The sequence below is a fragment of the Podarcis melisellensis genome (genome assembly GCF_964234715.1).
Source record: "Podarcis melisellensis genome assembly, chromosome: 6".
Lineage (NCBI taxonomy): Eukaryota > Metazoa > Chordata > Lepidosauria > Squamata > Lacertidae > Podarcis > Podarcis melisellensis.
The window spans coordinates 22,994,246-23,018,052 of NC_138538.1; the positions used below are offsets into that span (position 1 = coordinate 22,994,246).

The following is a 23,807-nucleotide window of genomic DNA, read 5'->3' on the forward strand; positions in this document are numbered from 1 at the left end:
TGGTTTACCTTACATTAAGTTGTTTTATTTCTATTTCCCCACCTCAGGTCTCAAGATATCAATGATGACCACTTGGAGGATTTTGTCAGTGTCCTAACCAAGCTAATGGAACTGTAAATAAGCTTTGTCCTTCATTCTGGTCAGTGCCACTCTCAGAGCACCCTGCTCTTCTTCCTGCTTCTGAAGCAGTACAAAGAAACAGACATATTACTATGTGCACCAATACTGTCCAGAATGCCATCAGGAAAACAAAGTGTGAGGGACTTCTGTTCCCTGTGCTTACTACAGTTTGACTGTTGAATATGTAGCCTCACTTCAGTTTGAAAATAAATGCCCCTGATGTATAGCAATCATATATATATCCAAACTCTTTTTTCCCCTATACAGAATTACTGCATAAAGGCACAGAGTTGTGTAATATCAAATATTAGCCATGGGGGCCTCTGCCAATGAATTAATTGGGAACTGACCTTGGGGTTCACTGGAAAGCATATGACTGACTTCTGATTTCAGGACCATGGACAGCTTTTACCCAGCACTATGTGTTGCTGCTAGAAATAAAGGGAACATCAACCAACCAAATGACTACAGCCAAAACAACGTTGGAAGGGCAACAAAATAATTCTGAAAATGCAGAAAGCCAAACCTTGGAATGTAAGGGAAATTCACTGCATCATCAGAAATGATCAGGGAGGAAAGGCTTAGGAGGCCAAAAAGGAACAAACATGCAAGGAAAGCAGTAAGAAGCGAAGCAGTAGAAAAAGCACTTTCATCTAGATTGCCATGACTACTGCAAAGGGCAGGGCTGCTATCCGGAGAATTCTTTCAAATACGCACAAAAAGTCTGCCCAGATATAATAGGGTAGGGACTGGGAAACTTTTTGAACTTGAGGGCTGTGCATCAGTGGTAGGTGGAGCAACAAATGTGTATTTTACCTTTGCACAGAACACTCTATTCTCCATACAGGCAAGCAAAAGGCATTATCAGAGTTCAAAAGGACACATTTCAGCCAGTGGCTTGGGGAGGGTGTGTGGGTGGGGAGAGTCCAAACAACCAAGTGGCCTGTACAGACACAAGTCATAAGCCAGGCTGCACATCTGCAAACCCCTCACAAATTTACAGTTCATTTTGTCTCATCCTCTTTATTCAATAAAGGAGACAATAGGAAAACAAATTCTTGGAGCCTGACAGTTTCTAAAATCCTTGATGGCAGGCAGGTGTTTATGCCATAACTCAAAGTACTTAAACAGTCAGTTAAATACAAAATGTGGGGAATTTTTTTCTTAAAAAAACAAAACAAAACAAAAAACAAATCCAACAAAATTCTTTTCCGTATTAGAGGCAATTCTTTTCTGTATTTTAAACTCTTCTTTGGCTCCTTCCCTCTGGAGCTGAAACTGGATTTCTTTCAAGTTTTTCTTTTCTTCTTGCATCAGTGAGTTCTGGAAGGACACACAGAAAACTTGCAAAATTAAAAATGCAGATGCAGAATAACAATTCCATGTATTAAGTAGATGCCCTCCTTTTTTTGGCACAGTGAATTTATAAATTTAACATTGTAATGAAAATTATGAAGCCTGATTCAGGGATGGCCAAAAGCTTGAAGAATGCACAAAACATGCACTAAAACGGTGTTTACGGTAAAACATGTAAATTGTTATAGCCCAGTCTATGGATGCTTATTCAGATGTCAGCTACTACTGTATTTAATGGGTATTCCAACTAAGTGTGCACAGAATGGCAGCCAATATTGAGTTACTAAAACTTAACTATTAGGACAAAAAAAGGCAAAAACTGGTTTTTACTGATCAATATGAACTGACCATTATCTTTCTGAGCCCCAAGCAGTATAGTATAAAGTACATAAAGAACACCTGCATCCAAAGGATGAGGGTGATGGGTTATTAAGACAGCAAGGCTCTAAATTCTGAAATCCGACATGCAATGCCCCTGGACAACGGAAATAGGAATAACACACATACAGATGCATTTCTGATGCATTAAAAAGTTGCTGGCAAGAAAAAACACCCATGCAAATATCTGCATTTAGCCCAGAGCATAATACTGAAAGCAACACGGTTTCTTAGATATTCAGTATGATTGGAATACTTCTCTCCTGGTAGCTTCATGTCTTTCCTTTGGCACGTGAAGGGTGCTGCCTTCAGTATATTCAACAGAATGATAATAGTAACTCTAATTTTGCAGTACAAGAGATTATCATCACCCCTCCCCAAAATATATACATGGAGGATTGTAGCTAATACCACATAGCATATTTGGGCCCATATGTTCTTGAAAATTTAAGAAGGGACAACTTCTGTGAAACAACTTCTTAAGCATCTGTGCTTTCAGTATGTGGACTTAGGAGCAAAACCCAGAATTTACAAGAATGTTTGCTTACATTATAAAGCAAAGGAGAATAAATGGCCTGTACATTCCTAAGTTTTATATCCACAATCTAGATTGGCTTCAAAATATTTCATCCATGTTGGCACCGTATCACCACAGAATCTGAGAAGCGGTGCTGAATTTGGCATCTTGAAAAAATCATCTTTCATTCTCAAAGAAAAACCTTTCTAACCCTCATTGCTATTTTTTTAAAAAATAACTTTGAAATATGTGGGCAGTGGGCTGGTCAAAACATGGAAACTTATAAGACAGCTTTCAGTGCTCCAAGTTTCACTGCCCTGTACAGTTCTCACACTCTGTTCTATAACCCATTATCATTTCTATCTGGTCTGCCTCCAGCCAACATACCATATTCTTTCAAAAACAAATCTGAGCAGCAAAATTATTACATTTACTTAACTGGTACAACTTATTCTGATTACAGAATGAGGAGGGGGTTTTTTAAGCAAAGAACATGAGTATTGTATTTTTTGCTCTCTAGGAGTTTTCCCTCCTAAAAAGTAAGGGGAAATGTGTGTGCATCTCATGGAGCGAATGCAGGCTGCACAGCTATAACAGAAGTCAGAACAGCAAGAGGGATTGCTGCTTTCACTGCGCAGCGATCCCTCTTGCTGTTCTGGCTTATGAGATGCAGAATTTTTTTTTCCTCCTCCAAAAACTAGGTGCGTATTGTGGTCTGGTGCGTCTTATAGAGCAAAAAATACAGTATTTTGGCACCTAGCTTTCAGCTTCTAAGCTATTATATGCTTAGAAGGCTCTCCATATTCTTTCAAAAACAAATCTGAGCAGCATAATTATTACATTTACTTAACTGGTACAACTTATTGTGATTACAGAATGAGGAGGGGGTTTTTTAAGCAAAGAGCATGAGTATTTTGGCACCTAGCTTTCAGCTTCTAAGCTATTATATGCTTAGAAGGCTCTCCAAGTTCCTTTTCCCAGACCAGGCAGAATGAATGGATAAAATATGAGAAATGAAGGTGTTACACACATGCAGAGGGGGTAAAAAAATCAAATAGTGTGCCAGCCAGCCCAATTTCACATAGTATCTCAGGGCAGAGATGGGACATATCCGCCACATGAAAACAATATTGGATTTGTGAGACTTTGTGGTCAATCCAGACTCAAGCTTCCAAGGGTCTCAACTGTTCAAAGCCACAGGTGTGCAATCTAAATAAATATGAATATTCTTTACTTCTGCAAAGTACTTTACTTCTGGCAGATGGAGCCACAGCCATCCTGATGGGAGATTGCCTGGGAACCACATGTACATCCCCCTGGGCTCCAGGATGGAAGAAATGTGAAATAATAAAATAAATCTGGTATCTGCCTGACTGGAAATGTAGAAGGGGAAACAATATGTGGGATACTGGGCAGTTGTGCGGTGTGTGTGTGTGGTGGAATCAAGGATGACTGTTCTGCAGACTTTTAGGTGAAATCCTGTGCTGCTGGACCTAGTTACTGATGCAACACCCAGGTATGATACTAAAAGGGGCAGTTTAAGCCAGATCTGCAATTCAGTAGACCACTTGAGCCTCCTCAGTCCATTAATGCAAGGAAAGCAGGATATAAACAAAACATTGGATTTTGAGCAAGTATTTAATTTTTAACTGATTAATTAACAAGCAGAGGTTGAAATTAATTTTTTTAAAAAATTCGTAAAGAGCCTTACTAAGCAAGGATGCATGTGTAAGATGGCCAATCAAGGTATCAAGGAGGAATCTGAATGGTGAGATGATAACTTGAAAATGAACCTTAATTTTAAAAAATGTGCCCCTTGCCCAGGTTCAAAGGCATACAAGGTGGGTGGAAAGAAGTTTCAGGTGAGGTTATGTTGGCTCAGGGAGAGGCGGCTGACAAGCATGAAATGGAAGCAGCTAGTATGGCTGGGCAACAGGCAACATCCAAGGACCCTTACTTCTAGGAAGAGCTGGTCACTAGCACAACCCCCTTTTACCGCAGCGTTCTATACTTTGCCAACCTACTGCTCTGTTCTGCAGCGATCCTGCCAAAAGGAGAGATGGGGAAAAGGTTCAGAGAGGACAGTAAAGGCAAGAACAGCAACGTTGCTCAAGGAACAGACAACACAGAGAAAAGAGAAGCATGCAGGCAGCAAAACCAGGCCTTCCAGAAACTCTACTGAGATATGGGTGAGCATCGAGGACTGCCACCCTTTTGCGACATGTTCAAAGAGAATTCTTGCCCCCAGACATGGGTTCAGGTGACGCTGGCCTGGGCAAAGCCATGTAGATAGCAGTTTTACTACATGGACTTTTATTAGACATTTGAGGATATACTGAATTCTTTTATCTGTGTTGACAGCTAAATAACTATTTTAAGTTTTTAATAAAGAAAGGAATTGCAATCTTGATGCACCGTCAAAACATGCCCAAAGCATTTTGATTATCCTTTTGAGCTACTAGAAGCCCTGGAAGAAACAAAACAGAAACTTAGGCCTGCTTTTACTTTTTTACTACCTTCACCACCACAGGAAGCCAGCTGAAACTACATCTGCAAGCTGTTTTGTCTGTGTCAGCTTTGCTGTGCTGATTGATCTCGACTGAAATGGTTTCCCTCTGCATCATCCCTGACAACATTTGATGGCCACATGGAAGCCAAGCCGATATGTTGAAGTGGAAACACCCAAAATGGCTTACCAGGCTGAGAAGCAGTTTCTAGCTGACTCTATGCCTGCAGTGCAGAAAGGTCCCCTTCTGCATTTCTCTCAGTCTCCATAATAAATGCTTATAAGACAAGGTAGCAGTTCCTGGTTCATTTATACAACATTAGGATATCCTAAGTCAGAGTTGGCTACTCTGTGGCCCTGCAGAAGCCCTCCATTAATTACTGACATCACAAACCAGTATGGCAGATAGGCATCTCTACCCATATTCTATCACTTAAGAATGTCAGCTCAGTGTTCAGCTCTGGACTTCTTCCTAACACCCCACATTTAAATGATTGGTCTGCTACTCAGCCAAGCTCTCTTCAAGGAGACAGGCTCTGTTGTAACCCCCACTTTGGTCGCCTTACCTTTTAACTGCTTTATGAGCCAACATTCTGTTGCCTGCTAGGAAAGTGAGGCTTCCCAGGATAGCCAGATACTTCAGGGTCTGAAACATGTTGAGTTGAGTCCAGTACACGTACATGAGCCCCAACATTGCTAGGAAAAGGCAAGGCATAGTGGGTGAGATTAAATTTGAAAAGGAGGTACATAATAAAAATCCACAGCAATGGGCAGCATGCGATAACTGCATATTAATTCCCAGTGACTGGGTATTCCTGTCAGTGTCTGGACCCTTGGAAAGGAAGACAATAATAAGCCTAAATATTGAGAAAAGTGCTAAGACCCCAAACCAACACTGCAAACTGTCTAAACAACCCTCTATGCTTCTTACAGTAGACAGGTAACCAACATCCCTGCATGGATATGGAAGAACTAAGAACTCTAGACTAGAAAAAATGAGTCAGACGCTATAATGAAACTTGCTACAGCTGATGCGTAGACATATTGAAATTAATGGACCTAACTTAAGTCATGTTCATTAATTTAAATTGGTTTTACTCTTGAGTAATAATTAGTTGACTAGCACCCACTGATTGACCAGGAGGAATTCAACACAGCACTATGGCAATTATTCCACAAGCGCATGTAGTTCAGATTGCCAGACAGAACAACCCCCCTTCTCCTCCCTCTGGAGGGTTCTTCTGACCCCACCCCGAGCCAATTGGGCGGGGGGTGGGGGAGCCCTGTTGCAGTAGCAGAAGCCCTTGCATGAGCTACCACTAACAGAATGAATCCAACCCAGAATTTCTAAAATAGTGGCACTGCTTTTTCATTTCACCAGAAAAATATGAAGTGATGTAGAATGTTAAAAGGACTTTCCTCAGGATTTTAAAGGACAATATGCCTCTCAGGAACACCAGCAATTACAAATACACGTTTCTTTATTAATTACCCATCTTTCACCATAAGGTCTCAAGCATGGGTTACAACAATTTTAAAATATAGTATTAAAACCAGTTTAAAACAAATTATAGTAAAGAGAAAAGGGTAGGTTCATATTTGTGTGTGTGTGTATCAGGTAACAAAGCCACGTCCTGTAAAGGCAAAGCAATGTTCCCCAAAATAAGTTGCATAGAGGCAACTGTCCTCTTTAGGCAAATAAGCGATGCTAGAAATTGGCTGCAGAGAACCTAAGCTTTGGCACTGAACAAGGAGCATAAAGAAAACTTAATGTTTCCATTAAATAAAGGGATATAAGGAGGCATCCCTCAAGCCTCTCTTGCCATAATTGTGGGTGGACGAAAGGATAAACAACTGAAATGAAAACTCTGAACACACTGTGCTATCAAATGCATCTAAATGGAAGCAAGAGAAGCCCAGTCTAATGACAGCTGTTAAAAATGATGGGTGACACGTGTTTCTGAATGATTGGAGGAAGGGGGGGAGGAATAAAGCGCTATTATGCTCATTATCGCTAATAGGTTGTGAGGCACTTTGTCATCAGGCTCCGGCCTGCAAAGCCTACGTGAAAAAGGATAAATAGGCAGGAATTTCTCTGGCACTTACTTGCATGACCCAGGTGAAAGATAATGGTGCTTGGAGCAAAGCTGAAGTTGGAAATGTTGGCTCCGATCTTTATCCACTGAAAAGGTACAGAACATACTTTAGACAAAAAGCCCTGAGGACAACCAAATCCAGATTGTACCGACCTTTTCCGTAACAAAATTGACCTTCAGAAATGCTTCAAATTATATAGCGTGTGTGCAAATGCTCACCCTCCAACACATTAGATTTTTCAATTTCACTCAGAAAATAGCATTTGTTTAAGATATGTGGCCCAGCATTCAAACATCTAATTGATCGCCACGTAAGTCTGGGGTCTCCCATATGGAGGCAGAAATTTGGGAATGTAGAGATTTAGCTAGATGATCCTCAGGGTTCCTTTCCAACACTACAATTCTATGATTCCAACAGAGCTATATAAGGGGGATAGATTTACTGTAGATATGTAAGGTGGTGATTTAGATATACAACCTGATGCTCTGCAGATCACTACACAGCCTGTCACTCCTGAGTATTGGCCATGCTTGCTGAGTGTGATGGGAGCTGTAGCCCAAATAGTATGGAGGGCACCAGATTGGGCAAGGCTGAGTTTGCAGCGTTACTGGGCAGCGAGCACTAGGACACACTGCAAAAAATGCTGGCACTGCCCCTTGAATATCTTGCCATAGAGTTGCACTACCTGTGTTAGAAGCTGAGGAGGTGGTATCAGTTGTCTGAAGGCTGTACATTGGTCTGGATATGAGAAACTCACCAGAATAAAGAGCAAAAGCAGTGGGGAGAGTATCATGGCTGTGAATGTGTTGGACACCACGGTGGGAGGCCTCTTCTCAGGTTCTCTGAACAGGTGCTATAAAGAGGAGTTCATGGATAAAATGTGTAAGAAGGGTAACCCTGGAACCAGGACATCCACCCACATCAAGATGATACATTCTAGAATCTACATTGTTGCACATTAAAGCTGGGGCTTCTGTAGTCTGCTGAGTGACATAAGAGCCTCTCTTCTTCTTGAGGTGGCGCTCTCCTTTGTGTGTCATCTTCTGACAGGGACCTACTAGACATCATCCTAACGCACTTCCCAATGCAAATTTTGGAGGCTGTCCAGGAGATGAGTGTGCAAGACATTTCTGGATAAAATTAGTGGTTTTTTTTGCCTCTGCATGGCAGAGAAGAATGCAAGCTTAAAGCAAGTGGGAAGTGCCTCAGTGCCCCAGACATGGATTATATGGACGTGTGTTAACACCTGAGGCAGGAGGGAGGACAAGAAGACAGACAGACAGCACAATTATGCCGACTCAGCATGAAAACCAAGTTCTACAAACACAACATTTAAAAGGGCAGATTCCTCTAAGGCTAGAGGACTTTTAAAACAACTGCTGGTTGTAAAAACAAAACAACTGCTGGTTGTAAAAACAAAACATACAAGTAGAGCAGCAATGGGTCACCTGAGACCCTCCAGATGTTGCTGGACTATAATTTCCATCATCCCTGCTCACTGGCCATACTGGCTGGGGGTGATGGGACTTGGGAGTCCAGCAATACCTGAAGGGCCACAGGTTCCCCATCCTAGATAGAGAAATACAGCCAACTTAGCACCTGGCTTCTAAATGCTGTACCTGTATCTCCGGCTTGGGAGTGAAAAGACTCTTTGACTGGACTGTGGCTGGAGCATCTTCTTCCGGGAACTTGATGACAACATCAGCCTATGCGCATATATAAATGGAATTACTAGATGAAGATTTACACCTCGTGGAGAACATATGATACTAACGTAGCTTAATTTGCAAAAAAGAACTTTCCTTCACATTTTCTAAGTACAGTGGTACCTCTGGTTACTTAATTCGTTCCGGAGGTCTGTTCTTAACCTGAAACTGTTCTTAACCTGAAGCACCACTTTAGCTAATGGGGCCTCCCGCTGCTGCTGCGCCGCCGGAGCACGATTTCTGTTCTCATCCTAAAGCAAAGTTCTTAACCAGAGGTACTATTTCTGGGCTAGCGGAGTCTGTAACCTGAAGCGTATGTAATCTGAAGCGTATGTAACCCGAGGTACCACTGTAGATTAAAATAGTTCTTCCATAAACAATGAGATTGAATTATGAGTTCGCCAAACCCAACCCACCTGGTTACATTCATATACTTGTTAAAACTACACAAGTAAAAACATTCAATATGTATTCATTCTGTTAATAGGTAAGGGCAAATTTAAAGAGAGAAACTTCTCATACAGTCTTGGAAGTTATTATATTTTGTGTATGCAGATAAAACCAAAGGAAACAGGAAGTTCTGCATAAAGTTAAAACATTACAGCTTTCCAGCTCACATTGAAGGTGGCAACCTCTCTCAATAGAATTTAACCTGAGAGTGTTGGATCTGGCTAGATGCAATTTCATAATGAGGATTTGCACCAGACCAACTTTCAAGGCCGGAAGAAGTAACTCTTCAACAACTTCACAAAAGGGAATATCATAACACTGTGATTTTTTAAAAGGGTCAGGACAGATTAGGTAACCAAGTGGTTACTAGGTACACCAGGCTTCCTCAACCTCGGCCCTCTAGATGTTTTTGGCCTACCATGATCCCTAGCTAGCAGGACCAGTGGTCAGAGATGATGGGAATTGTAGTCTCAAAACATCTGGAGGGCCAAGGTTGAGGAAGCCTGGGGTACACAGTCAAAATACATTAACCTAAATGAAGTTACCTCATTGTATATTTTTTAAAAATTCTCTCTTTTGCATCCAAGCAAGTTAAAACAAGGGGAAACACCTTTGTTTTTTGCGTGCAAAAGAAATAAAGGACAAGCTCAAGGCTTAGAACAGACCTGTAGTAACTTCCATTAGCAGCTGTGAGCAGAGAACTGTGATTAGCTTTGGGGGATGAAATAAAGTATGCATATGGCAGAGACACCTCAAGTTACATCACTATACTATTTGAGGTAGCTTGTTAATAAGCACACTGCATCCCAACAGAGGAATGGTTTCAATTTCTGTTTGCCTGTCCTTTATACGCAGAAAAACCATGCAGCAATCCGTTTTATTTGTGTCTGAGACAAGCTGGTTCCTTGAAATTCCACCTGATATGGCGATCCATCTGCCAATCATTGCAGCTACTTCTCTCTGCATAACACTAAAACCAAAGGCAGGGCACAGTGGAAATGGAGCAACATACCACATTCCAGAGGATTGGGTTTTCCAAAGTAGCATCCCCAATGATCAAGTACAGGGTGTAGGTTCCAGAGGCTGAATCAAACTCCGTCTTTCTCTCTGAAGTGTCCAGTTCAAACTTGTAGATGTTTTTGCTGTCTGGTTCTGCAACAAACACCACCTCCTGCCCAGTCTTTTGATTGTGAAGTCGCACAAAAGTCTGAAGAGGAAGAGGCGATTTTAAACTCGTGCTAGCATTCATCTCCTAACATCCATCATAAGTCTTTGGGCACCACCTCATTTCTTTCAGAGCTTGGAATGAACTTTCCAAATGACTGCCCACTGCCGGAAACATCGCTAAAGAAGCCGTTGCAGATTATGTAGGGCTCAGGGGAGGAAAGTTGACCACCTCATTCTGTTTTACATTCTGCACCTTTACTATCATAATGTAATTAGAAGGCTGTATATTGTCACATGACACCCACTTTTCCGGAGAGGAATTTAGGACCTGATTCTGGCTGGAAGCAAAGATCCTCACCACAGGATATTTCCCAGAATGTTTTTAGTGGATCTCCAGTTGTGCCACGTTTTCTACCGCAAGAAAGCACAAGTGACTTTTGTAAAACTCCAATGCATTTTACTCTAGAATATGCACTTTTTGCACGCAGAATATGCATTATTTGTACACACGTTGGTACGTTTTTAAGCTGAGAACTGTATCTCAAAGGATCTGGCTTGCTGACTGAATCCAGCCCCCCTCTGCTGCTCTAGAATACTGCAATCTCCCCCTGACCCTAATAAATTGCATCCCCTACTTCAAAACTGTTTATGGCAAGTTTGCGGAATTTCCCCTCCAACTTTTCTGTCACCATCTAATTCAGAATGAACTAGCCTCGGAAAAACCCCTTCCATAGGGCTTCCTTGCCAAAGTGATCTCTATGGGTAGCAAGCATGCACAACAAGGTAACTGTATGGACCAGCTAACCTGGTGGGGGATGAGTTCTGCTCCAGTGTTCACATCGACCAGCTGGAAGGACAAGGCAAAATTCTGATGGCTGTCAGCAGTGAAGGATCCTTTGGCTTTGGCTGGGTATGTGATCCTGAAAAGGAAAAAAATAAGACAAAATAACGAAGTGTCGCTGAGGAACTTGTACCAGTTGCAGCATACTGACAGGTGAGAGAGCCTGCCAAGTCGCAGAACAGAATGTTGCCCTTCCAGTAAATGAGTGAGACATGAAAGAAAGCTGTTTGTCTGGAGCTGGTTATGCTGCCCCCCCAAATCTGCTAGAAAGGAAGATGGTGTGCCTATGTACAGGTTGCTAATTGCCCACCTCTAGACTAATCATACAGTGTCAATTTCAGGGGTATTTGCTTTTGCAAATCTTGGGAACTGACCAGATTTTCCAAGGAGGGAAGGAAAGAGACTCAAGCACAACACTGAAAGATGACCATTTTCCCCAGCATGTTCAGAAAGGTTGGGGTGAAGATAGATGGGTGGAGACTCAATGCTTTGGACTGGATCAGGACTGGAATGATGGAATGCCAATACTGCTTTAAATGTATCATGTGAATGTAGATTTTACATGACTACTGTCTTGGAATGTGATAAAATTCTAACCATTTTTAATATATAGGCATTTGTACCTATCACAAACACTAGCAACCTAAAAAACCCTAAAAACAACCAACCAAACAAAAACCCTTGCCATGAAAAAAGGTTAGCAAAGAGCCTGGATTCAAAGTCCTGCCCTTCTGAATTACTGGTATTTTACCTGGTAGTTTTTGGTGCAATACTCTGATCTTTATCCACAGTGAAGAGATCCACATTTGAAATGCCAACTTCTGTGGAGACCTTGACTTTCAGCTGCAAATAAGTAAATTTAACTGTAAGGTGCAGATAAAGCAAGGTGCCGAATGCTGACATCATTACCTACTTTTATCCCGCCCTTCCACCAAGGAACTCAGGGTGGCATCCATGCTTCCGCTTTTCCCACCTCTTTTTATCTTTACAGCCACCATGTGATGTAGGTTAAGGATAGCAACCAGTCCCCCAGAATGTCAAGGTCATCAAGCAAGCTTTGTGGGGATTTGAACAGGGGTTTCCCACTATCTAAATCCATCTAGCACTTGAGCCACTATACCAAACTAGCTTTCTGATGACAAAATTCTGTTCCATTCTGATAAAGCTGCCTGCAAAAAGTACTATTTTAGTTATCATCACAATTTTTTAAAAACTGCCTATATATTTCTCTCTTTTTAAAATGCTAATAATAGAAATGGGTCCCTTTTCTTAAAATTAATCATAGGGAAGCCAACTAAACACAAACAGGCACATAGACAGGATTGTAAAAGCTAATCGGAATAGTACTAATCTACAGGAATCAGTGTACAAAAGAGAGATGTTTAGACTGATCGGGTAACAGGCTCCCTGCACACTGCAAAACACCAACATGTGCATTTTAAAAACAATCCATTTGTGATACTAATAATAAAGTCTTACAGAAAACAAGCTGGTGAAACTTTCTTCTGAATAACTGCAAAGGTCATTATTAACAGAAAGGGGAAAATATTCTAGCCATGGGAATGGTAGATGACCACTTGTGCAAGCTTATCAGCGGTGACAATAAAGTCAGAACAGCCTGCCAAATACCCCCACAACAAGTGCATCCACTTCTAGCACAGAGGCCCAGGGCACAGAAACGACGATGCAATCAGTGAGGATTGGGCCTATTACATCTACCTCCCTGAAGCTCAGCACTGGCACCCCACAGGGATGTGTGCAGAGTTCCTACCTGTACTTGTTGTATACATATGACTGTATTTCATCTGATCCATCTACTGTAATTATTAAGTTTGCAGATGATACTACCATAATGGGTCTAATTACAGGTGGAGATGAATCAGCGTACAGAGGGGAGGTTCAAAAAGTATCTACATGGTGCTTAGAGAATAACTTGCACCTAAATATTAGCAAGACAAAGGAGTTGGTGTTGGACTTTCAGAGCAAGAGAGGGGAATTAGCCCTGCTGTATATCTGGGGGGGGGGGGGGGTTGTGTGGAGAGAGTCTCTTCCTTTAAATTCCTGGGAGTTTACCTTAGTGAAGATCTCACTTGGAAAAACAATATAACTCAGGTGGTTAGGAAGGCCCAACAGAGACTCCATTTCCTCAGGGTCTTGCAAAAGAACAATGTTAAACAACAATTGATGACCTACCGGTCCACAATAAAAATGTCCTCTCATATTGTATCACAGTGTGGTATGTTGGCTTGACAGCCACGGACAGAAAGTCTTTACAGAGGGTGGTGAACACAGCACATGATATCAGGGGCTGTCCCTTGAGCCTGCTAGATGACATCGCAAGGGATCATTGCCTTAGGAGAGCGAGAAAAATACTCAGGGATGATTCACACCCCGGCCAGCACCTCTTTAATCTTCTACCCTCGGGCAGGAGATATAGAAGTATAATCAGGCTAAAAAACAGTTTCTATCCATGGGCTAGTAGGCTGCTGAACGGAAAATAATATAGTGCAACTGACTTTCGGGGTTGGTGTATTGTGCGACAAGCACACAGAGTGCAATTTCATTGTACAAAGGTTGTACATTGACAATAAAGGTATTATTATTAGTGTGAAGAAACACTCACCAAAGGACCTGGTGATACCAGCATGCCCTGCATAAATGAAGTATGCATGCTGCATGAAGGCCAAGATGACATGGATGCCACTGCCCAAGATCAGCCGAAACAGAGCCAAGGGCCCACTGGAGACTTGAGTGGACTAATGGAGACACCAAATCCCTCCAGGAACAGGTACTTCATAACATTAATTGATGTCTACCCCAGATACAACACCACATACCTCATAAAGCACAAGAATGAGGTGCTGGAGAAACTTGTAGTGTTGACCAGCTACAAGTTCCAGCCGAAACCAGACATAATTCACACTGGCAATGGGGAAAGAGCACACGGGGAAAGAAATGGAAGAGTTCCTCAAGTAACAATCAGGGCACTGAGCACCAGACCACAGTACCATGTGCCCCCCAAAGAGAACCAAGTGGCAGAAAGAAAGAGGAAGACTCTGGTAGACATGGCGGGAGCCATGATGCTAGATGACAACCTTCCCAACTCATTTTGGTGAGATGCAATCATGGCGGCTACTTACCTACAGGACCAACTGCCACCAAAGGCAATTGAGATGACTCCACAAGAGATGTGGCATTGGCAAAACCAAATTTAGGCCAAAGTGACACCAGAGCTCATGTGTATGTCCCAAGTGAAAAGTGCTCGAAACAGGGAGACTGAGTGTCTAAAGATGTCTTGGTGGAGTATGGTAAAAAGTGCAAAGGGTACAGAACCCACCAGCCCAAGACGTGCAAGGTGCTAGTAAGCCACTGTGTTTACTTTGATGAAAGATCCAGACCAGGCAACGTGGAACCAGCGAACACTGAATAAATCCTACCTGCAAGCATGAGCCAACACAAGGACCCAGACCAACCAACCAATCAAGAAGCAGAAATCTCAATGAGCGGGTCTGATACGAGTGTGTGTGCTGACCCTGTTCAGGAACCGGAACCAGAGTTCAGAAGGACAAGCAGAACAACAAAGGGAATATCTTCCCGCACACTCTCCTATGCAGTAATAGCATGTAAAGTCCTCACCTAAGAGACTTACAGGAGCAAGGGATTATAGAGCTAATGGATGCAGGTGCATTAACCAAGTTGCAGCTCAGGGATAACTACTGCAATCTCCTGAAAGGACAGGAACTCATGGAATGACGCATCTGCTGTTCAGAAGGAGTGAATTGTCCTAAGGGTTAATTGTCCTGCTAATAAGACAGTTAACCAAAGTGATGGTGGAGGTACTGCTTAGCATTATCTTTGCAGAGGTAGGATTGGTCAGGTAGTTCTCTGAGAGTTTTCATCTGTATGTTTGTTATGTCTCCCTGCTATGTACAAGGCCTGAACCTTATAAGAAAGACAAAACCTCTCTGCGTATTTCCCCCTCAAATTACCCAGGCTCATGTTCAGGATTTCTTTTCAACATCTTTCACAAGTGCAAGACACCCATTGGAGCCCACTGGCATCCTTTGTGTGTGTGTGTGGGGGGGGGATCCATTTCAGAGAAGAAGAAAACTCTTCGAAAACAGCTACCACCCACAACAATGAGAATGGACCAAAAAGAGAGTGCATAACCCCTTCAAACAACTAAAAATATGCAATCCCTCCTCAAACAAAAAAAAAGCACCTCCTAAACTTATTTAAATGAATAAATACTAGGATATACTGGGAGCCTTGGCAAGCACCAAGGGGGAGACAGGGTTCAAGGGCACCATGATACATGTGGACACTATTTGGGAAGCTCCAGCACTAGGAGAATGGCTGTTGATACTAAGTGGGGTTGACGCATAACAAACATAGGAAGGTAAACCTCTTCAAGCTCCAAGTGCAGCGGTGTGTATGTGCACATGCATGTAGCTTCCTCTCTTGTTGTTCTGTATAGCACCAAGCACACTGTTGTACGAACAAGTAAGGATTAGGATTGCATAGCACCATTGGAAAAGCATGGCTGCTTTAAAGTGTGTGTGTGTGTTACTCATATAACACACACACTAATGCCAGGAAATGCAGTCTCTTTCTGCTTAGCACGCTAGCCTCCAAGTTTAGATCATAATTGTCAAAAATTCTGGTGCACTAAGTAGAATTAATGCTAATGACAGCCTCTAAAAAGCAGCTCTCCCAACAGCTTTCTCCAGGAACAATGTGGCTTATTATGAGGCCGTGTTCGTACAAAGCCATCACCATTAATGCACGGCCACTAGCACTCGTCCATGCTTCCAGAGTGTTTAAGCAGCACCATCAATCCCCTTCTGATGCTTGAAGGGAGATTATTACTCCAATTACCACATTGATTTTGATATGTATGGCAGAGGTCAGCACTTGTAAACAAGTGCCTTCTTCGAGCTGCTCCACGCTGAGTGAGCAGCAAGACTTAAATGCTAATTTTTCAATTAAACAGGCAATTGAGGGCAAAAGAGCCCCAAACCAAAACATGTAGCGTAAGCAGCATTTGAAGGAACCTACACAAACACCAGTTGTTTGCAGTTACTGTAACTGCTGTGACTTTGGAAATAACATCTTTTTAAAGGGAAACTGTAGGAAAATAAGATGCATAAAAGATATACGTACATAACGCACCTCTGGTTCTTACCCAAAGATAAGCAGATGCTTCTTGTTTTAACTTTATATTAAAAGCCAAATGTTAACAAGGAAAACACAGCTCCTCTCCACACCTATATCATTAAAACCTAAATGAGCAAGGATCAAATAGGATCATGATTTTAAAACCTGGTCTTTCAGCAAAGGCCACAAAAGTCAGGGAATGAGAGGTTAACGGTCAGCAAGCAGTACAAAATACAGCAAGTCTTTTCAGAAGAGGGAGGTTGCTTCCTACATGAGAGAGATAGCTTGCTTGAGAGGTGCCATTTTTTAAAAAAGTTTGAACCCTTGCCTGCAGTGTTGCTGGACTTCAAACTGATACCAGCCCCAGCCAGTATGGCTAATGGTTCCAGATGAAGAGAGCTGTCGCCCAGCAATATCTGGAAGGTCATAAGTTCCCACCCCTCTGCACTATAATTTTGCATAGGAAGATGCGGAGTCAAGGTCATGGGTATTGAAATAGGATGCTAGGTGGGTCCTGCCCCAAAATGAATCATTTCAGGCTTTAAAATCCATGATGGAAATGTTTGTTTTTTAAAAAAATTGTCTGTTTATTTTTTATCTTTTCCATTTTTCCATATTTTATTATTTTGCTAAGTTGCCCTGACAATGTTTTTAACATTGCAGGGTGGGATACAAATTGGTAAGAGAAACATTTCCAGCTAATGCAAATCAACTTGGCTCCAATCCATGATTACAAAGACTCCAAATGCATTCAAAACATATACCCACCTCAACTTTGTTTGCAATAAAGCGATTGTCCCCATTGACACTGATCACGAAATCGTAATACCCACTGGCAGGCTTGACACTCATGAAATTCAGCTCAAAGGCATTTCTGTTAAAAGAAGAACAGTGGTAAAATTGCAGGATATTGGTAGCCATGTGTCCAACAAAAAGTCATCAGAAGGTGAGATGATGCTTCTGGAACATATCGCTTCAAATAGCAAGCCAATGAAAAGAGAAGCAGCTAGATAAAATTGGCAGAGGAAAGCTACACCAATTCAAATACAGTGGTACCTCTGGTTGTGAATGTGATCCGTTCCAGAGGCCCGTTCGCAACATGAAAGGAACGCAACCCACAGCGGTGCATCTGCGCACGTGCGGGTTGCCATTCGCCGCTTCTGCGCATGATGTCATTTTGCGCATCTGCGCATGTGCAAGAGGCGAAACCTGGAAGTAACCCTTTCCGGTACTTCCGGGTCACCGCAGGACGCAACCTGAATAAACGTATCATGAAGCAAACGTAACATGAGGTATGACTGTCTTGTTGTTGCAGGCATCTACCTGTCTTGCAAGACAATGGAGTCTCTGGGGGTGAAGCAGCGCCAAAGTGACCAAAACAAACAAAGGTAGAGTCACCAACTAAGAACATAACAGCCACTGGATCAGGCCAATGGGCCATCTATTCCAGCATCCTGTTCTCATAGTGGTTGACTAGATGCCTGTGAGAAGCCTGCAAGCTGGATATGACCTCAACAGCACTCCAGCCCCTTGTGCTTCCCAGCAACAAGTATTCAGAGGTAGAATGCCTCTGAAGGTGAAGGTAGAACATAGCCAACATGGCTGGCAGTCACTGACAGGCTTCTCCTCAACGCATTTGTCCAATTATCTTTTAAAGCCATCCAAGTAGGTGGCCATCACTGCCTCCTGTGGAAGTGAGATCCGTAATTTAAACTATGTGCTTCATGAAGAAATACCGTATTTTTCATCCCATAGGACACCCTAGTTTTTTTTGGGGGGGGGGGGAATAAAGGAATTTTTTTTTCTTTTATCCCCCCCCCCCAAAGGTCAGGGAAACCGAACCAGGTCAAGGAACAGCGCCACCTCCCTGCTGTCCCCCGAGCTTGTGGGGCTGGCCGATGTCTGCCCGGCGCGAGGGGCGCTCTGCTTCAGGGTGCCCCGCCCGCCGGGCGGCAGGCTGCTATCCGCAGTGTGGGGAGCCCTGCGGGGAACTCCTGCAGGGCTCCCCACGCTGCGGATGTCTGTCTGGCGCGCGGGGCGTTCTGCTTCAGGGTGTAGCGCACGCCGGGTGGCAGGCTGCTATCCGCAGCGTGGGGAGCCCTGCGGGGAACTCCTGCAGTGCTGCCCAGGCTGCAGATGTGTTCCCAAAGCGCCGGGCGCTCTGCTTTCAGGGCGCCCGACGCTCCGGGAAGCAGGCTGCTATCCGCAGCCTAGACATCCCTGCGGGACCTCCCGCAGGGCTGCCTAGGCTGCGGATGTCTTCCTGAAGCCTGGAGAGCGAGAGGGGTCGGTGCGCACAGACACCTCTCGCTCTCCAAGCTTCAGCGAAAGCCTGCATTCGCCCCATAGGACACACCCAGATTTCCCCTTCATTTTTGGAGGGGAAAAAGTGCGTCCCATAGGGCGAAAAATACGGTACTTTCTTTTATTGGTCCTGAATCTTCCAACATTCAGCTTAATTGGATGTTCTGGTGTTATCAGGGGGGAGAAAGAAATCACAAACAAAACAAAAAAAATCACAAACCTGGTTGATGCTTTTGGAATATGAACAAATAAACAAAGCACCTGATCACAGCCTACAGAGTTGTTCTCTCTGAATTTGGGGAAAAACCCCAAAACAAAAAAACTAGTTAAGTAACAGTATGCTTGAGGAACATGTGTATTTTCTACCTGCCCCAGTTTCTCTCAGTTCTTCCTAGGGTACCAGAAAATAGACAATTCAAAACAGACTGTCTTCTGTACACACCCTGAAAAAAATAAAACCGAAGCCAAAATAAAGCAAAAATATATTTCCTTACCCAGACAGGGCAAAGGCAGACTGTTGAAGGACTGTGGCTTTAGTAGCAGCCGATTTTGCATGATCCAAGGTCACACTTGCCTGAGTCAGGGGCTGTGACATAACATTGGTCACCTGGAGCTAGAGAATGAGAAAGACTTGCAAGATTAGATTATTTCCCACAACCACAGCAACTGAAGTTTACCCGCCAAATTGCAGACCCGTTTTGTGTGCGTGTCTGCCAAAGACTAATATCAACTTTTACATAGCTTTTTACTGAAAGCCCATTCATGCATCTAACAAGAAGGAGGTGTGAGGATAAGGAAGCACAGTCACACCAGTTCCATGCCGAATATCCACTGCATGGAGCAGGAAGGGCTGAAAGGGCTGGGAAGTGGGAAGCCCACTAACGTAGATATCCTGATTGGGGGCAGGCTTGTTAAGAGCCCTCAGGTGATTCAAGCCTCCTCAGTCCTCCTGCTCAGTGAAGAATGGTCAACGGTGGAGCATGCATACAGACTTCCCTCCATTGTTACCCTTTATGTGATTAAAAAACAACATAATGAGGGGCAATATTTTCATTTATGCATTTGTAATTCTATTTGTACGCCCCTTTTCCACAAAAAGAATCATGCTCAAGGCAGCTTGCAACAAAGAAAACAGGAATACTTCTCAAAGTCAACTATCGTAAGAACAATTCTGTAGCAACATAATAGCAATACAACAATATATCGAAACATTTCAGTACTACAAATATTACAAGATTACATCAACAACATTACACCTCTTGGCAACTGGAAAAACAACAAGGAAGCATTACAGTTTCAGCTGGATCCATTCCTATTTCGGCAGGTTCCAAATTTATACTCTGTCACATAGACTAGCCCTCTCTATCTGACCCCTGAGGCTCTTGAATATACTTTGGATAGTGCTTCATGACCCTGGGCATGTAGACTGTCCCTGATTTATGACACAGTTTCAGTGCTCTCTTCCCTAGGCTGTTTTAGTTCTCAGACTCAGGGGAATTATAGGTTAAAGTAACACAACTGATCACAGTCTAGCAACTCACCTTAAAAATGGGCTGGTGGTGGGAGACGGCAGCAGGCCCATCAGGGACTGCAATGACTGGCAAATGGTAACGATTCTGGGAAAGGGAAGCTGCAGCACAAGCCACACTAAAAGCTTCAGAAAGAACCTCAAAGTTCTTCTTGCTGAAAATTGCATTCACCAGCTGGATGATTTGATCCTGAAAAAGGAAAAACCATAAAACTATGATGCATGTGCAGACTAAAGGCCCTGGAAGCCAATGGGTTAGAGGAGAGGAAGAAAGAGAGAGAAGCAATGTAATGTTCTCTTTTAATAGAGAGTAGGCAACAGGAATGAAGACAAGAAATGGTTTTATTATATAAGGAAGTACAGTGGAACCTCTACTTACGGATGTAATCAGTTCTGGAGGTCCGTCCATAAGTTGATCCAGGTCGCTGGTAGAAGTGCCATTGTGCGCAGGCGCATTTGGCAGCAGCACCCTTCTGCGCATGCGTGAATCACGGCAAACCCGGTATTTACTTCTGGGTCTGCTGCGGTCGCAACTTGGATTGAGCCCAAGTAGAGGCGGTCATAAGTTGAGGTTCTACTGTACAACAGGTTGTCTCTCCTTTAGCTTATTTCTCACTCTAGCCTTGCCTCCTGTTTGGACCTAACTTCCTAGATATGGGTTGTTCCCTTAATTATAGTCACATTTATCCTTACAGACAACAAGGAAAAAAGTGTTTGGGGGATGATGGGCAGAATGAGCGGGGGAAGGGCTGTGGCTCAGTGGTTGAGCATCTGCCTTCTATGTACAAGGTCCCAGGTTCAACCCCCAGCTTCTCCGGGTAGAGCTGAGAAAGACTCCTGCCTGAAACTCTGGAGGGCCACTGGCAGTAAACAATACTGAGCTTGATGGATCAATGGTGTGAATCAGTATAAGGCAGCTTCCTATGTTCCTATCATTGGTTTGTGCACCCCATTTCCTCCTGTTCCTGCGGCTCAGTAAACAGTCTTCAAACCCGTGAGATAGATCTTTGTTGGCCCAGATAATTCACCACCGCCATCACTGTTTCTAACAAAATGGCAAATTGCCACACCCTACCATGGGTTCAGGAATGCGGGTGGCGCTGTGGGTTAAACCACAGAGCCTAGGACTTGCTGATCAGAAGGTCGGCGGTTCAAATCCCCGCGATGGGGTGAGCTCCCATTGCGGTCCCTGCTCCTGCCAACCTAGCAGTTCGAAAGCACCTCAAAGTGCAAGTAGATAAATAGGGACTGCTTTGGCAGGAAGGTAAACGGCGTTTCCGTGCACTGCTCTGGTTCACCAGAAGCGGCTTAGTCATGCTGGCCACATGACCCGGAAGCTGCACACTGGCTCCCTCGGCCAATAAAGCGAGATGAGAGTCGCAACCCCAGGGTCGGCCACGACTGGACCTAATGGTCAGGGGTCCCTTTACCTTTGCCTTACCATGGGTTCAAATAATTCCTGAAACTGGCTTGAAAACTAGCATTGCCTCATTCAGTTAAAATGAACTTGTTTTCTTTTAATATTGGTTATTATTTGAAACAAAAGAAAATTTATATGCAAAACAACAACAACAACAACAGTTTCTGACAACATAATTTTTAATCCATACTGAGCAATTATATTTAATAGGGCCAATTTTGGAATTATTATTTTTTAAACCATTGTTTGATGTCTGGCAGTCTATAATTTGCCATCTTAGATTTACCTGAATGATGGTGTCAAGCCACAATGGCAAAAGAGTGTTTCCACATCAAGTTTTTTTTGCAGAAGAAGGGTGACTGAAAGCTCCCCATTCATAACCTGGGGCATTTTCAGCCTATTAGCATTTATACTAGAATTACAGATGCTAGACATTAATTGTATTTTCAGTTCAGAGAAAGAGCTTGATGATTAGGATCTTAACCTACCATGGGGAAAAACATGTCCCAGGGACAGCACATAAAAGCTCTACATGTCTGTCTCTACTTTATGAGGTCACCAATTAAGGCCCTGATCAATCATATTTTTTTAAAGCAGAAACTTATTAACAGTCTTTCCTGTTAAATTTATTAAAATGCACTATTTCCATCATGTCACTATGGCATGCCCAAGCACATGAGGCATTTTAAGAACCTAAATCTATTTGTTATTTTATGCCATAAAAATAACTCAGTTTGCCACTAAAGTTTAGAAAATGGATTCGCTTTAGATTAGAAGTTCTGGCTTTCTTTATCCCTGACCTCAAATCACCACGAAACGTTTCCTGCCCCAACTCAAACACAAACACACGTTAAAGTTAGCTTTGCATGCACTGAAATGTACAGGTTCCTTTGGAAAATTCTGCATGTGCTCATAGCATATTTTTGATCTAGATTCTTCCAGGGGTGAGGAAGGACCGAAAACAAGAACAGACACACCTAATCCAAAACTCTCATTTTTTAAAGCTCTGCATGATTGAACAGACACAATGGGCACAATCTAGGTACACCCCTGCACTGCTCAGTTGAGCCCCATCTCCTCTCTTCTCCCCTATGTCCATGCACAGGCATGAGAATATTGCACCAGGCAGAGAGAGAGAGAGAGAGAGAGAGAGAGAGAGAGAGAGAGAGAGAGAGAAGAGGTGGGAACGATTTTAGAAATCAACCCCCCCCCCCGACTCCCTATACATCATGATGCCTGCCCATGTACCCATGCACATTCACAAGTGGTAGAGGGTGGGGTGATGCACACCACAGAGCTCTACTGAGTTACATCAGAATCTTCTGAATGTGGGAGCTGCACCCTGGTGGGAGTGGATTGTGTCCACTGGATGTAGCCATTAGTGGGGACACTCTAAACACTCTGCTGTGCTCATCATCAGGATAATTTGTGGGTGGATATGTCATAACCTTTCCAGGCACATCCATTAAAATACCAATGCCTTGTTTTCCTATTCCAATTATTTTTGGCCTGGGGACTGTTAAGATGTCACTGGTACATGTGGACCAAAGGGTCATATGTGCTGCAAATGCACAGCCAACCCTTTTCAGTAAGATCAGCCCGTTGTTACGCTACCTCTGTGCTTTACACCCTCCCATTAATACAGATCAATACAGCTACTCTTCTGCTACAAGGCAATATTAACATTTATTTTGATAAATGAAAGAAAAGCTGTTCTGAGGTCTAGCTAAGAGAGTGGTTAAACGATGGCAGATATTACTTCACTCCTTCATGCATCAGTTCAAATTCTTCTACTTCAGGTTTGCAGTTTATGCCTGGATAAATAATTATTCACACATATCTTATCCAAAAAGTATATAGTACTGTAGATCAGGGAAAGAAGCAGCATCCAATGAGTACCTCTTTCATTGCTGGCTCTGTCCCTACATGGTCAGACAATTTGTATGTAGCAGCCAGAAACAATGCAGTTGCTTCAAGTCCTTCTTCAAACTGCAGATACACCCCTCCAAGGTCATCCAGTCGGGCAACAAGATCCTAGAACAGGATTACAACAAAGAACTTTGCAGCAGTTGAATGACAGCCACCAGGGCTGCATTCATACAACCGTTTATTCAGTTTTTCTGACATTTCCCTGATTCTTATACATTGTATTTGAACTTTCACATGATGCAAAAGCCACTTCCAGAAATATAGCAGAATTAGCACAAGTTTAGTGCTTATTTCTGTGTTATTTGCAAACAGATTTTTTCTGGAAGCAAAT

At 43.0% G+C, this 23,807-nt stretch overlaps 2 protein-coding genes and 1 long non-coding RNA gene across 5 annotated transcripts in view; 2 read left to right on the top strand and 1 right to left on the bottom strand.

The window, feature by feature from the left end:
• Positions 1–355, top strand: part of GHRH (growth hormone releasing hormone) — a 33,213-nt gene extending 32,858 nt beyond the window's left edge. For both annotated transcript variants that reach the window (XM_081917379.1, XM_081917378.1), the window contains exon 6: positions 48–355. In XM_081917379.1, coding sequence (XP_081773505.1) covers positions 48–117 — 70 coding nt within the window. In that variant the 3' untranslated portion in view covers positions 118–355. The remainder of the gene's footprint in view (positions 1–47) is intronic.
• LOC309373215 overlaps positions 1–23,807 on the top strand; it is a 408,815-nt gene that overhangs the window by 71,511 nt on the left and 313,497 nt on the right. The window lies entirely within an intron of this gene.
• Positions 1,124–23,807, bottom strand: part of RPN2 (ribophorin II) — a 29,951-nt gene continuing 7,267 nt past the window's right edge. Inside the window, exons 6-18 of one of the 2 annotated variants that reach the window (XM_081916879.1) lie at positions 23,447–23,581; positions 20,141–20,317; positions 19,094–19,212; positions 17,064–17,169; positions 11,890–11,981; positions 11,103–11,217; positions 10,143–10,337; positions 8,594–8,680; positions 7,732–7,827; positions 6,984–7,059; positions 5,444–5,573; positions 4,329–4,415; positions 1,124–1,443 (exon numbers count right to left, since the gene is read on the bottom strand). In XM_081916879.1, coding sequence (XP_081773005.1) covers positions 4,364–4,415; positions 5,444–5,573; positions 6,984–7,059; positions 7,732–7,827; positions 8,594–8,680; positions 10,143–10,337; positions 11,103–11,217; positions 11,890–11,981; positions 17,064–17,169; positions 19,094–19,212; positions 20,141–20,317; positions 23,447–23,581 — 1,380 coding nt within the window. In that variant the 3' untranslated portion in view covers positions 1,124–1,443; positions 4,329–4,363. The remainder of the gene's footprint in view (positions 1,444–4,328; positions 4,416–5,443; positions 5,574–6,983; positions 7,060–7,731; positions 7,828–8,593; positions 8,681–10,142; positions 10,338–11,102; positions 11,218–11,889; positions 11,982–17,063; positions 17,170–19,093; positions 19,213–20,140; positions 20,318–23,446; positions 23,582–23,807) is intronic. The other variant, XM_081916880.1, reaches the window with a different exon arrangement.